Genomic DNA, 15,725 nt, shown 5'->3' on the forward strand with positions numbered 1-15,725 from the left:
CAATGAGAAGGTCACATGTCAGCTTTAAAAGGCCCCAACTTGATTGTTGGTGTTTTAATGCGATTTTTAAGACATTTTGGGCTATTTGTGGCAGTCAGTTTTTATAGGTGGAGGAACTCTGAGTGCCATGAGAAAACCACTGACCTTCGATAGGAAAACTGACCATCTTAGTCAATTTTAAAAGATTGAAGTAGACTGCAACCACACAAGGGGGGGGGGGGGGGGTTTAAACTCACAATTACAGCTAGTGATTGCAGTAGTAGAAATACTTAAGACCACTTGGCCACCGAGGAAAATTTGAAAATCAGTTCAAATGAGAAATATAACTATATATATAGCTAGTTCATAACAATACAATTTACAGAAACATGATCCAAAGACAACCATTAAATTATAGGCTTCTGACCTTGGACATCACAAGGTTAAAGATGTTAATGACAAAAAACTCCAAATCGTTTCATATATAATTTTTAATCATAAATAAATCACATAGATTGCTTAAAATCAAACATAAAAAAAATACATGAATAGTAAATTAAAATTGTTAAGATATACCTATTTGCCCTTTGTTATCATTTTTTGTAAAAAAAATACATAAAATAAAGTTAAATACACTATCTCACTTTTGTTCATTAAACAGTGTTACACAGAAAATAAATAACAACAGAAGAAAGAATAATTCATACTGAAATAACACATGTAGCTACAGTTGCATATATGTTGTTTTAAAAAGACTATGAAGTGTAGGAGAAAAATATTAATAGAGATTGCTAGCCCCTGTCAATGAATTACAGAGGACCATAATGGGATGACAATATTGGGTTTTTTTTTCATTTTTGTGGGAATTTAGGATTTACAATTACCATTACTGGAATAACTGATTTCATTTTTCAAGATCTAAGAAATTATGAAAGAATTTTTTTTAATGAATTCAGGATTGTTTTTTTTTACCCAGGAATTCTTGATGACACCTTCTCACACCTTCATGTACAATGATTATTATTTTATGTTCATAAAAGTAAGTAGATGTCAAATTGTCAATTATAAAACCAAACACCAAAAACGGCATGACATGAAAGCAAAACTTATGTGTAAACTTCAATAATATTTTGATAAAGCCTATAAAAAAAAAACTTCCATCATGCCATTCAGTTACAAGCGACTTAATTTCCGGCTAATATGAGAACTCAAGACGGCAAAACAGAGTGAAGATGTATTGGGGCAAGTCATAATATGACTAGGGTTTCATACACATTTTTTTTTTGATTATTATAATTCAAATTCATAAAAAAACAATAATATTATAAACTAAAGGACAAAATTCAACAAGGTATAGGATCTTAAAAGAAAGTCTATCTAATTAGATCAAGGCTCAACAAGACCTCAAAATGTTAGACAAATTCAAGCCAACAGGATTAAATGTCTTACAATATATTTGAAATTAACAGTACCAGAAAAAACAAGTGTTAACTAAACAAGTTTTTTTTGTAAGAATACAAACTAATTTGTGTACAGTGTACAAATTTTCATTGTGATATTTTCAATTTTACACATTTTTACATATACAACTGTATTAAAAAAAAATATAAAAAAATACTTGGATTCTAATAAAATTGCAAAAGAATATTCCATGTGATAAAAGCAGCATATTTGTAAAAAAAATGTTTCGTGCACCTGTCGTCTGCTAAAATGATTTCTTGCATTAAATGCAGTGAAAAAAGTCATAAATGCTTCCTTGTCAGCTGTGGCAAGACTTTGTCCAATGTTTCTAGTGCTAACATCAATGTCATTGTACTTGGAGACTTTAATACTGACATTCAAGACATGGACGACCTCAGGGAAGAAAACCTCATTGGTTTTGCCCTAAAAATATACACAGAAAAAAACGTTTTACAACTTATCAATCTTTTCACATAGTATCTGTATTAATGTGGTATTACAATAATTGATTTGTTTTTCAGACAGCTATACTTGCAGAAACAAAAATTGGTTGGAGATGACATATACTAAGAAATCTATCAACCTTTTTTTCCCTTCTGGTAAATTTTCATGTTGATTTGTGACAACACAATAACTTGCTTTGTATTGATTGTTATGTACCAAAAGTACTTCTGCTAAACCTTAAAGGCACTTAATTCAAAGTAATCTTGTAAGAAGTGTCTTTCATTTTCCTCATAAAATATATCATACATTAATGAAAATACAAATCTATACAGTACATTTTAGGATGAGAAAAAACCTAAGTCTTCAAGTTAAAATTAATATCCCAAACATACTGATACTTTTTGATGTTATTCTTGCATGCATAAAATTGTTTACAGTGAACAGGCTATTATTTGAACTTGGAATTATTTTTAATTATGGAATTTGCATAATTTCTTGTGTTTAAAATTTTTGATAAATTCCATGTAATATTTGGTATTATGATCTTTTGAGCGGTAAATAACACTTTCCATACAATGTATTTGGTTAGATAGTGTTGTGCGCGGCACAGTACATTCTATTGAAAAATACTATTTTCTTTGTAATAGAAAGTATTGTGCGCAGCACAGAACATTTCAGTACAGAATAAATGTGGAATTTATTGAAAATTTCAATAACAAGAAATCAAGCAAATTCCATAATTAAAAATAATTCCAAGTTCAAATAATAGCCTGTTAGTGGTACAAAACTCTACAGGGGGATAACTCTGTAAAAACCAGCTGAATGTTTTACTAACTTCAGCTATTAACTTTTTGATTGTATTTCTGCAATGTGATTGCTATGTCATTGATGTATTCCCCATAACTATATATCTTGGCAATTATGAATAAATTTGCTTAAATTCTGGGTCTTCCATAATTTTATGTTCTGGTTTAAATAAGGTAGTCTTGGGATATGTAATATTTAATGGACCAACTACTGTATAGCGGGTTATTTTCGCGGGTATAAAATTTAACAATTTTCATTGAAAAAGGTATACGAAATATTTTGGCGGTTATTGTTTTGTTGGATTCAAAACTTTTATCAATATTTTTGCATGTGCCGTTTTAAATTGGAGGAATTTATTTTGGCGATTTTGTTCTATTCGCGAAAATAAACGAAAATTTGCACCCAGCGAAAATAACCAATACATAGGATCCCTATTCCCACTTTTATAAACTAATCAAATCCTTAATCAAACATCAGGGATCTCGGTCATTGTCCTTGACTCTGTACTTGGAGTAAAAAAAGAATTGTGCTCGAAACACCAAATCTGGTATTTTTATTGATTGAATCCGTAGTCTGACAGTACAAAAATTGTGATTGAAAGTTTTATAAACAAAAGGCCTAATGGTTATGTGGAATGCAGATCTTACTTTTTTTACTACTTGTTTAATATGTAAATGTTTAAGGACTCAGATTTCATAAACATATGTAAAGAATAAGTTTGCCATAACCTAATATGTAGATGGAACAAGTGTATATTGTCTCTGAATATCCTTGTAGTCATGGGTACAAATGTGCTGCTGTATTCTATATCTTATCTGATAAATTTTAATTTACCACTATATTGCATTGTTATTACATTTATACTGTAACCCATTAAATTATTCAAAACAGATTTGGGTTAAAATTGTGAATTATAAACCACTATAGACACAATAATTTTGAAAATAATATAAACAAACCTCCACTCCTTTTTTTAAATTCAGAATTAAAGTCTTGATGTTAACATTACAAACATTGTTTCATAAAGTAAGCAATACTATGTTAATAGATTAGGTATAGATTTTTCTGGTGTTTTTTTTTTGTTGTAAATACATTTTATGTACCTCTTCAAACAATACACTAACTGAATGAAAATCAGACATAAAGTCAGATATATACATTTTTTGACCATAATGCAAAGCTTTAGAATCAGAATTTAGTAAAGACAATCACAAAGAGACAATTAATTGATACATGTGAACACATGGCGTTCATGCAAGTTAAATTTAGTTTTACAATGGTGGAACACATTAAGGCACACATTCAGGATGAAATGTTTTTAAACAAATTAAATTTGAAAAAAGAGAGAGTACATTTTGCAGAGTTTATAGCAGTGAATACCTGGAATAAAATGTGCATTAATACATAGTGAAAATAGTTAAAGTTTGCCAACCCCTTTAATGAATAACTGAAATTCCCACATATACTACTTGGTGGTAAAAACTTTCCAGTCATATATTTCATGTTGTTTTTTATCTGTATTTTAATAATAAGTCTGCTCCAAAAGCAAATGGAGAGTCATTTTTGAATATCTTTTTAGAAAATATATTTGTATCACAAGAGTAAGAAAGTACATTATATTTATTAACAATTTCTGAATTTCATGACCAAAAAAGGAAATCTTCATTAATGTTTTAAAAATAGTCAAATGTACAAAATAATCCTTGATTGGTTTGATGAAGCACACTTTTAAACTTTGAAATTTAACTATAGCAGAAACATAAAAATACTCAGACGACATAATCACTTTAAACACATATTTATATTTGATTAATCAATAGACTGGGAGAATACTTCAATATACTAGATATATAAAATAACATATGTGTAATTTAATATTTGTTATTTACTAAAACCAAAATAATTTATCTACATTTCCTACTTATTTTGTGGGGTTGGCAATGTAAACATTCACCACAAAGGAATAAAAGCTACATGCTGGTGATATGTGCATGCTAAAAATAAAACATCAAACCTTGACGACATCAATACATGTGTGATTTTTCCCGTCGCACGCCACCAACAATAGGTCTACCCCTAAGTGAAGCAATTATAGCTTATAATATTCTTAAGTGAAGCAGTTATAGCTAATAATAATCTGATAGGTATTCTTAAAACACATTCAATATCATATTTTTTTAACAATGTATATAACCATCAATACATGTGTGATTTTGGCTGTAGCATGCCACCAACAACAGGTCTACACCTAAGTGAAGCAATCATAGCTAGGAATACTTTGATAGGTATTTTTAAAATACATTAAATATACTATTTGTGTAACAATGTACAAACTAGAAGACTTTGAAAATAATGATTTAATCCTGTTTTTTTCTTTTAAACATTTCTAAAGATTATAAAGAACATTATAACAAATAACCATAAAACATATTTCAGAAAGGTCTGTTAAAGTTATTTATAAATCTACACTTGCAAAGGTTTGAGTGAAAACATATAAAGCAATTCATTTGTAATCTATTTAATGCATATTCATTAAATACTCGTGTGAATCTTTTTCCCTTTTATAAACCATCTTTTATTACACTACAAGTTTTAACTGAACATATTCATGAATAGCCACCACAACACTCTGATGTGAAACATCTAATAAATTAATAAGACATATGTGTAAGTTTTGTGTATATATAAACCTTATCAATTGTTTTCATGCATGATAGTATAAAACTGAAAAGCATGATATTTTAATGTATATATGATAGAGCTTAGGTGGTCGAGTGGTTTAGGGATTAGGGCATAGTGCAAATTTACAGATCTAACATTGTTGGGCTGATATTTAGACGAAATATATTTAATATGATAAATACATTTGAAAGAAAGTGTTCTATTATTTAACAAGACCATGTCTTAATAGCAAAACAAAATGCAATCTGTAAATTCAGAAATTATTGAGAGGTTTTCTTAAAGTGAATAATGCAGCTGGGTCATTGGAATAATAAGAACTTGTATTCTGATATCTGTAACCATCACCCTAACCCTTACCCTTTACATATTCCTAACCCTAATACATATATATGTACATGCTGTATGCAGATTTTTCTGAAATCGTAATAATTAACATCACATTTTGTTCATTCCCCAAAACTCCCAATAAAAATGCTCACAATAATTTCTGAACTTAAAGTATTCAGCTACCCCCTAAAAATCATAAGCAAACAATCACGACAATCCCATGACATCACATGATAACATACATGATGTTATAATACATACAAAACATACCTAAATGTTCCGATTCCTGGTTTGTTCCCATTCTGTAAATTATTGGCTCTCCACTGTGATTCAATTTTACAATACTGACCTCCCAAAAACTACAACATAAAAATTGCCAGATGAACAAAAAGCAAATGAGTACCCCTTTCTTTCTTTCTATTACTGAATTATTTATTATTTTTTCTATCATACTTTATACTTGCTTTATATATTTTTATTGTTTTCTTATAAAATTACTCTATATCTTGTGCCCACTGGAAGCATTGAGTATTGGTCAAGATTGACAGTTCAACATACAATGTAGGTGTAGAAAAAACAATATTTAATATGTATGAATCATGTCATCAACATACCAGAAATAAAATCTATACTGTGGATTTATTATTTTTCTGGAATACCAATTATCATTGATTAGTTAACAATAACAGAATGAAAATCGCAAATTTAAATATATAGCGATGTACACATTTCTAAAGGCTAAACCAAGAAATTAAATATCAGCGAAAAATAAAAGTTTCACAGATTGAGGAAGAAGTCTTCATCATTAGAAAAAATAGATATTGATTGATTAATTGCTGGTATTTAACGCCACTTTCAGCAGGTTTGGCTATATCATGGCAGCCAATTGGTAGAGGAAGCTGTAGTTTCCAGGCAGAAAAAAAGAGAAATTAGAAAAGCAGTTTTTCTATAAATATTGCTTTTCTTATAGATTAACAAACCTCCTTTTTAGGCTTATCAATTTTCTCTGGATTCAATCTTAACTTTGTCAAATAAACTCTTATCTCTTTCATCCTTCTTTGATCTGAAATAATAATTACAGAACTTTTTAACAGTTTACATGATGATAGATGACATTCTACAACATTGTGCAAGATATGATAAGATAAAGTATGGTATAAAGTCATTGTCAATTATGATGTTCCATTTTAACTTTTTGCCTAATTTTTGAAAACATTTGACTGACATGTAAATTATTTAGAAAATAAATCTTAAGTTGCTGTAAATGACCTTTTGTTTAAGCTTGTTGTCCATACTTAAATTTTCATGAGACATGATATGTTGTGCAATTTGTGTATTTTTTTTCTTTCTTAAATTCAATAAGTCTGAAAGTAGACTTCAAATAATTAAGTAAAAGTCCGTGTAAAAATCTGGCAAATAAAATAAAAACGGACAAGTCCATTTACACAAAATATTGTGAAACTTTGGGAACTTTGTAATCCATAAAGGTGACAAGACCAAAGATTATATCAATACATGCCATATTTAAAAAAAGAAAATTTACCCCAAAAAATCATACAAAACAAGAGGCTGTCACAACGACAGCAAACCGGATTTATTAACATTTATTTGTGTCCTGGCAATATCACAAGAACCATTACTGATGAATGGTGAAAGTCAAAATCGTCAATATCAAATTTGACCTCCATTTTGTCATCAGTATCAACATATTAAAATTTGAAAAGCTTAGATTGAATGGTTCATGAGTAAATGCAATAAAGTGAATGGAAACGCCATTTTACGATCTTTCAAGAACCATAACTCCTGAACGGTAAAAGTCAAAATTGTCATTATTGAACTTGACCTCTATTTTGTCATCAGTAACAACATATAAAAATTTCAAAAGCTTTGGTCAAATGGTTCATGAGAAAATGCACGGACACGACTGGAAACACCATTTTTCAATCTTTCAAGAACCATAACTCCTGAACGGTAAAAGTCAAAATCGTCATTTTGAACTTGACCTCCATTTTGTCATCAGTAACAACATATTAAAATTTGGGAAGCTTTGGTAGAACAGTTCATGTGTAAATACACGGACACGACTGGAAACTCCATTTTTCAATCTTTCAAGAACCATAACTCCTGAATGGTAAAAGTCAAAATCGTCATTATTGAACTTGACCTCCATTTTGTCATCAGTAACAACATATTAAAATTTGGGAAGCTTTTGTAGAACAGTTCATGCGTAAATGCACTGACACGACTCGAAAACCCATTTTTCAATCTTTCAAGAACCATAACTCCTGAACGGTAAAAGTCAAAATCGCCATTATTGTACTTGACCTTCATTTAGTTGTCAGTAACAACATATTAAAATTTTAAAAGCTTTGGTTGAACGGTTCATGCGTAAATGCACTGACACGACTCGAAAACCCATTTTTCAATCTTTCAAGAACCATAACTCCTGAACGGTAAAAGTCAAAATCGCCATTATTGTACTTGACCTTCATTTAGTTGTCAGTAACAACATATTAAAATTTTAAAAGCTTTGGTTGAACGGTTCATGAGTTAATGCACGGACAACATTTAATTGCCGCCCGCCCGCCCACCGTACATCCCCAAATCAATAACCGACATTTTTGTCACAAAAATCCGGTTAAAAATGATCATTGAAACCTTGATTTTTCATTTCAAAAGAGTTCTAGCCAATTAGGGCATGTTTTTGTCCGGAACAGAACTTGTTATGTTTTTTTACAATACCTTCCTGTCGCTGTGCATCCTGATTATATCTCATGGATCTGCCTGTATCCCAGGTGGATTTTTTTGTTTGTCTGAAAGGTAAAAATCATACTGATGAGGTTATCTGTTATAAATATATTTTGATCTTCTTCAAACTATGCATCTTTATTTCAAAAGTTAAAAACAATACCCTTCTAGTAGAAATATCTTTGAAAGTGTGTTTTTCTAGTTTAACCTATTTATCTGAAAAAAAGTGATTTTTAACTGAAAAAAATAATTTTTTGCTGAATCTCATCTTCGATATAATACTTAAATATGAACATACTCAAATTCTGGGGCATCCATTAAAATTGCCTGTGGATCTATTGTAACCATAGACTTCTTAATGCCTCTAGCTCTACGGGCTGAAATTCAAAACATTAGAAATAAACCTTAGTCCAAAGTAATCTATATCTGTATAATCTAACATCTACGAATAGACAAACAATCAACATATTTAAACACTTTCGTAATTATAGATCATTGTTGATCATCTCAACAAGATTGATTTTTTCGCTTGAGTCAGTACGGTAAAAGCAAGAAAAGCAATTGAGTTGAGATGAACAATGATAATCTTGTTTATTGCCATTTTACATATGACGACGTTGTCAATTTCATGTCAATTTCATTAGCAACGCCACATGCCTTCTTAGTTCTAGCATGATATGAAAAAATATCACAAAAAAGATAAAAGAAAAAATGCACAAAATAGCGATAATCAGTGATTATTCTATTAGAAATATTTAAGAGATGGACTTTGGGATGACTGAACTTGAAAAAAAGTATAAAGTACTTAGAGGATAAAAAGGGTAAACATGTTTGAGTCTTCAACAGAATATGTGTGTCATTGCCATTTTCAAAAATCATATAAGAAACCGCTAAGTATATTTTTTTTTTATAAAAAGATCTAACATGACGAAATTAGGGGCACAACAAAATGTTCTTTTGAAGAATCAGTCCAAGTTTGGATGAATTCTGTCAAGCTGTTAAAGGAGTTGAGGAATAACTATGAAGATCTAGATACAAGTTGTGTCTAAAACTCCATGTGGTGAACCAACCCCATTGTGTTTACTCATGGTAGAGTCACCTAGAATAGTTACCTTGGTTCTTAAATTTTTTTCTTACTTATTCCCAGTAGATCTTCATCAATATTCTACTCAGAGTAAGGGCCTAGATCCTAGCTAATTACTTTTTCTACCCTCTCCCCCTCCCCTGAATGTGCATTACATATTGTTACCAATTCCGATTGATTTTTTATTTATTTTCTGCATAGGACCTTGGCTGATATGTATAAAACCTCTTAAGTTAAGATGTCCAATTGTAGTACTAATTTATCGTTTGTTCTGAACAGATCTTAAGGATGTACACCTCTGAGGAGCCAAAAATTTCTAGAATTAAACTTTTTTTCTTAACCTGATTTTTGGGTTTATAAGACTGTAACAAAATAATTGGTGAAGAAAAAATCATATGGTGGTGCACTTCTTTTTTTGCTACGGCCCTTTGAAAATGCCCAATTTTGATGATTTTCCCATTTTTCATCGATTTTTACCTATTTTTGGGCTATTATCATGAAAAAAATCACAGTTCCACAATTAAACTTTTTCTCGTACTTTCTATAAAGATGAAGTGGACCAATCTGAATAAATTTTACTAACAAAAACTATAGGTAGGTGTTAATATAAGAAAGTTTTATCATATTTTGAGGCTTTTTTGTGTAAAATTTACCATGCTGTCAATTTTGTATTTTTATGATTTTTCTCAGTTTTAAGAACAAAATGCATATTATTTCAACTTTTTTGTTATAAATGAATGAAAAAAGACATATCTAAGTAATTTGAAAAGACCAAAAATTTAAATGATATGGGATGTACATGATTCCTGTAAAATCATTTTTTGTACCCCTCACCCATTTTCTCAAAATTTTGGCTAAAAATACTGACTTGATTGGTCGTAAAATTTGAAAACTGGATTACGCAAAAACCATTCATTGTAAATACACAATTTTTTCACAGATTTATTTTTGCTTATAGTATTTCAAAAATTCATTGATATTTTCCACTTCTATCACATGTTTTGGAAATAATTCAAGAACGAGATTTCAACGAGACTGAACGAGACTGAAAAGTCAGAAGAATACATCCTTAACTTCAGTAGCTCCAAGGATATGGGCCCTGGACCTTAATAATCCACCACTTACCTGTCCCCCTTGGTTGTTCATCATCTCCAACTTCATCATCACTCTCTCCTAAGCCAACATCATCATATTCAAATGATAATTCTCTCTCCATAGTTAAGGCCTGTAATCTAGGCTGAGGTTTTCCAGCCTGTCAAAAAGTACAAATATTCTTTGTATTCTCAACATGTTTTTATGGGAAAAGGAGTTATCTGACCTTATATAAAAAATAAACTGTAAATTATGATGATGTTCGTTTGTTGCACTGAAATCTATCCAAATATATTCTATGTTGGCCTTGAGCTGTTTTCTGCTCTTTGGTCAGGTTGTTGTCTCTTTGAAACATTCCCCTGTTTCATTCTCAATTTTATGATGGAAAGAACAATGCATATAAGGGTCTAATAAGGGGTTTCTCAAAGTAGATGAGTCAGTAGCAATATTGCTTTGATTGTATATCATGCAATCACCAAAAACGTTGTGTATGTTTCCAATTAAACTTCATCTAAACATTATCAAATTGGTTGAAACTTCAAACCACACATCTTCTAATGATCAAGCATGTTCATAGTTGGCCTTGTTGTGTGAAAAGATAGCATATGACTTGCAATAACATATTCTGTGGTCCATATCTGAGAAACATACTAGGAACCTGTTGTTCAGTGGTTGTTGTTTGTTGATGTGGTTCATAAGTGTTTCTTGTTTGTCTTTTTAGATAGAGTAGATAATTGGTTTTCTTGCTTGAATTGTTTTCCACAAGTCATTTTGAGGTCCTTTATAGCTTGCTGTTCAGTGTGAGCCAAGGCTCTGTGCTGAAAGCAGTACTTTGACCTATAATTGTTTACTTGGTGACTTGGATGGAGAGTTGTCTCATTGGCACTCATATCTTATTTCTATATTATATATTACCTCAGGTTTTTTGTCATCATCAACAGCAGCCAGTAGAGCTGGGTGTAAAGCTGTTCCATCTTTGTGGGAGTAACATACAAACTCTTCATTATCAAATAATTTAAACTCCATTTCACTGTTAGAATACATCAATAAATAACACATAATTAATGTTGTTATATAATACAATACAAAGGTCAACACTGAACCCTTAGATTTTAAAGCTGAACAGGGCATCAAACTTAACCCTTTCCTCAATGGAAATATTTTTTTTGCATACTTCATTCGCATAGGATTTTTCAATAAAATTCTCAAAAAAATATGCTTTCAGGTATAAAAATGCTTTGCCAAAAATATTTTTTTCATCAAATAAATTTAAGTCAGATATTCTTGTGAGTATCCTTTTCATATTGGATACAACTTTGATTAAGTCTGATGCAGACAATTTGTAGTCATAGGGTTTTAACTGAGGTACTACACAGGCGTCGAAAGGCGTCATTATGGAGTAAAGGGGGTGGCGTCAAAAGGTGTCATTATGGAGGAAAGGGTTAAAGATGGATCAATTTTACTGGAGTTCCAACAGTTACTAGATATTTGAGGTTTTTCGTTATTTCAAATTGTTTTTTTTATCATTATGTTATGAAATGTGACAATGAAAATAAAAGATGAACTGTACTGGAAATAACCCAGATTATCATCATTTTTATTACCAGTAGTTATTGAAAATGATTATCTGGTGAAATGATAAGATGGTATAATAATAAGAAATCAATATTTTCACAGTACTACAAAATGGATTGAAATGTTTGAACAAACAAAAGACCAACTTTAATGTCCTAGACAATAATCTAAAAAACAGAATTTAGCTAATAACTGTATTTCAGAATGTGATTATATATTTTAGCTAATAAGCAAATGTGCTTTGAAAAGTGATAGGTCAACAAAAACTATTTTCATTGTGAAAGAATAACTCAAGAAACTAAATTGTAAAAATAACACACTTAAATTTCTCATCGGCTGCAATACTTGAATTAATCTAAAGGTCAATGAGCTGGTAGCTAAGGTCAAATTTAAATAACATATCTGCTTATGTCTTTGACTCTTTATAATGAATTCACCTACAAAATATTGCTTCACTATCATGTATCATTTCTGAGATGCAGATATGATTGGAAATCTTAAATATGATATAATGTTCAGAGTCTGAAAAGGACGGCCATGTCACAAAAGTCATTATTTTTTAGGGAAAAAACCTGTACTCAGGGGTTAAGAAATGAAAAAGAAAACTTCTAAAAAATCATATTGGTCAAATAACAAAACGATATTGCAAAAGGCATGTGTATAAATAATGCTGTGCAAAAGTCAATGTCAATAGAACATAAATGTGTGAAAAAATTTATAAGAAAATAGAGTCTTAAAATGTCAAAACTTAATAAACTGTGGTACCAAAGATAGATAGATAAACAAGGCTTGCATTTAATTACAGTTTGGAGGATTGACAACTAAAAAAAATTGTAAAGTTTTTTTTTTTCTCAATATTTACAACTGGTCAAAATCCATACAACCTTTTGAGAAAAGCAGAATGGTAGCCCAGGGCAAACCTTTGCAAGGCATGTTATATTCATGGAAATTTGCTATAAAAATATAAGTCAGATGGCTCCTATTAGGGGGGTTATGGCTTTTTTTCCTAAAATTAAAATAATGTGGTCAAGCAAATGACAAAAAAAATAAATTCTGAATTCAGATTTTCCATATATCTAAAAGTGATAAATTTTGGAAAATATAATTTGATAGCGGGGGAAAAACTAAACAAAAATGTTCACTTTATTTGAAGAAAAAAATTCTGACTCCATTACCCCCTTGAAGTTCAATGGTTGCCCCCGTTAATAGAAACAACACTAGGGTAGTGTGATTGAAGGACTTGATGTGAGCACATACCGATAGCCATACATCCTGTTTATTAAGATGAGAAAAGGAAAAAAATAGACATTTGCACATATTTACAATAACCTATAGAAATAGCTGATTTTTTGTACAGATATAAAGCAGTTTTGCTGTGTCATAAGCTGCTGTAATTCATTGTCGCTAGTAGATATTCAGATTGAACTGGACAAATATAAAATATGGCTATATAAATGCTACTGTTTTTTATATGTAAGCTTTAATAAAGGCTGTGTACACTTACCCAAAGCTGTAAAATATAGAATCCTTTTGAATTGTGTGTGACTTTTGTAGTGCTACATAGATTTTGACTATTGAACATGTAGCTATAGACTAGTTGTTACATAGATATTGATAGCATCTACGTAGCTGCTGCGATATTGAACTCAACCCTGGTATCATTATTGAAATTCTAAGTAGCATTTACATTATATGTAGACAGATATAAGCATAATTCAACATCTATCTTTGAAAGACTAAATCACTTTAATGCTGCATAACTAAACAAAACAAAAAGATTCAGAAATTGTATGATTAATTTCTTGGTGATGTTTTCCAAAAAATACCCTAGGTATTCTTATGAGCATCAACTTGGGAATCTGTATTCATCCTTCTATGTGTGTTTGTAATACAAATATTCATAAATATGCCTAACTCTGATATAAAACTTGACATAGGTTACATATCTGTAGTCCATAGTTGCGAACTTATTTTTTGTTTTGTGATAGAAAATATCTTTTGTGTGTTGTAAAGATTTGCTGGTGTTTGTTGTACCTTTCAACTTATAAAAAAATCGTGAAGATAGTAACAAGGAATCTTTAATATCTGCATCAATTATTTTCTCTTCTAATCTTTCTAATTTCTTCTAATTTTCTTGTTTTCAGCATCTTTTAAAATTTTGGATGTCTCAATCAATACATATATACACACTTATTTCTTATTTTTTCATATAAATCAAGAACTATGAGATATAACTTATAGTTATGAAATTATACAAAATGAATTTGAAAAAGAATGAGTTTTTTTATTTGATATGAAATGAAATGTCATTTTGCCTATGTACTATGTTCCTAACTTTATTACCATAACCATAGTAAAGTTGTAGTCTACATATCCTCGCAGTGAACTGTTCTTTCCTGTACTCAAATATACCATGCTACATATAAAGTTAGCAATCCAGCATGGATTACATTATGTTGGCATAAAGACACAATATTCATATGGATTATATTATGTCGACATAAAGGCAACATATCCATAAGGATTATTCCACATGAAGACATTTCTACGTGGATTGATTTCATAATATCCACACAAAGATACCATATCTATATCCAAACAAAGACTGTAGTGTCAGGCTGGTTTTATTTACTACCCCATTTATCATTGAAAATGTGCGCACTCAACAGAAATTTAAAAAAGTATATACTCAACAGTGCCTTACACAACAAAAGTACTCAACATAATTCAAACAAAAATTGTACTCAACAGAAATTTAAAAAAAAAACTGTACTCAACAGAGCTTTAACAACAAAAGTGCTCAACAGAAATTTAAAAAAAAACTGTACTCAACAGAGCTTTAACAACAAAGTATTCAAAAGAAATTTAAACAACAAATGTACTCAACAGAAGTTTTAACAACAGTTGTATTCTGATGTTGGAATTTTTTTACGGAAATTACACTAGATTCTTTATAAACAGTAGCTTGAAAGAGGACACTAATCCATGTTCAGGTTTTTTTTTAAAAAAAATTTTGTCTATATAAAGTCTTTTATTGACAGTAAACTCAGAAGGATGTATACTTCTATTAAAAACAGATGAAGATGAAGTATGAACTGTTGTGGTATTATCCTATATGTCTTTGAATACTTTTAAGTGGAAGTATTACCAATGTTATTTCAACTGATCGGGCGGAGCTTACGTTTTAATTTGCATAAGTACAGTCTATTTGAAGATGCGTGTGATAAGGATGATTACCGTTATAATTCTCATTGATTTCTAATCACCTATAAGTGTCATCAAACGAATTTACAACGACCATACCTGGACACTTCATTGATGAGTTTATCCACAAACACCTTTCAGTGGATGGACTGGTCAATGATGAGCAAATCGTTTTAACTCCGTCCAGTCAAGTGAAATAAATCAAGTAATAGGACTCATCTAAATGCACAATTTTGCTCCAGTTGTCCCTAACACTTACTTAGGTAAGATGATATTGAAGATTATCATAAAGAGGCTACATTCTTCCAGAGTAGTGTAACAG

General features: G+C 30.3%; 1 protein-coding gene across 2 annotated transcripts in view; it reads right to left on the reverse strand.

The window, feature by feature from the left end:
• Positions 1–450: 450 nt before the first annotated feature.
• LOC143075747 (SANT and BTB domain regulator of class switch recombination-like) overlaps positions 451–15,725 on the reverse strand; it is a 39,411-nt gene continuing 24,136 nt past the window's right edge. Inside the window, exons 14-21 of one of the 2 annotated variants that reach the window (XM_076251309.1) lie at positions 11,540–11,654; positions 10,658–10,784; positions 8,747–8,825; positions 8,443–8,513; positions 6,681–6,763; positions 5,971–6,059; positions 4,706–4,767; positions 451–1,863 (exon numbers count right to left, since the gene is read on the reverse strand). In XM_076251309.1, the coding sequence (XP_076107424.1) occupies positions 4,716–4,767; positions 5,971–6,059; positions 6,681–6,763; positions 8,443–8,513; positions 8,747–8,825; positions 10,658–10,784; positions 11,540–11,654 (616 nt within the window). In that variant the 3' untranslated portion in view covers positions 451–1,863; positions 4,706–4,715. The remainder of the gene's footprint in view (positions 1,864–4,705; positions 4,768–5,970; positions 6,060–6,680; positions 6,764–8,442; positions 8,514–8,746; positions 8,826–10,657; positions 10,785–11,539; positions 11,655–15,725) is intronic. The other variant, XM_076251310.1, reaches the window with a different exon arrangement.

This window comes from Mytilus galloprovincialis, chromosome 5, assembly GCF_965363235.1.
Source record: "Mytilus galloprovincialis chromosome 5, xbMytGall1.hap1.1, whole genome shotgun sequence".
Taxonomy (NCBI): Eukaryota; Metazoa; Mollusca; class Bivalvia; order Mytilida; family Mytilidae; genus Mytilus; species Mytilus galloprovincialis.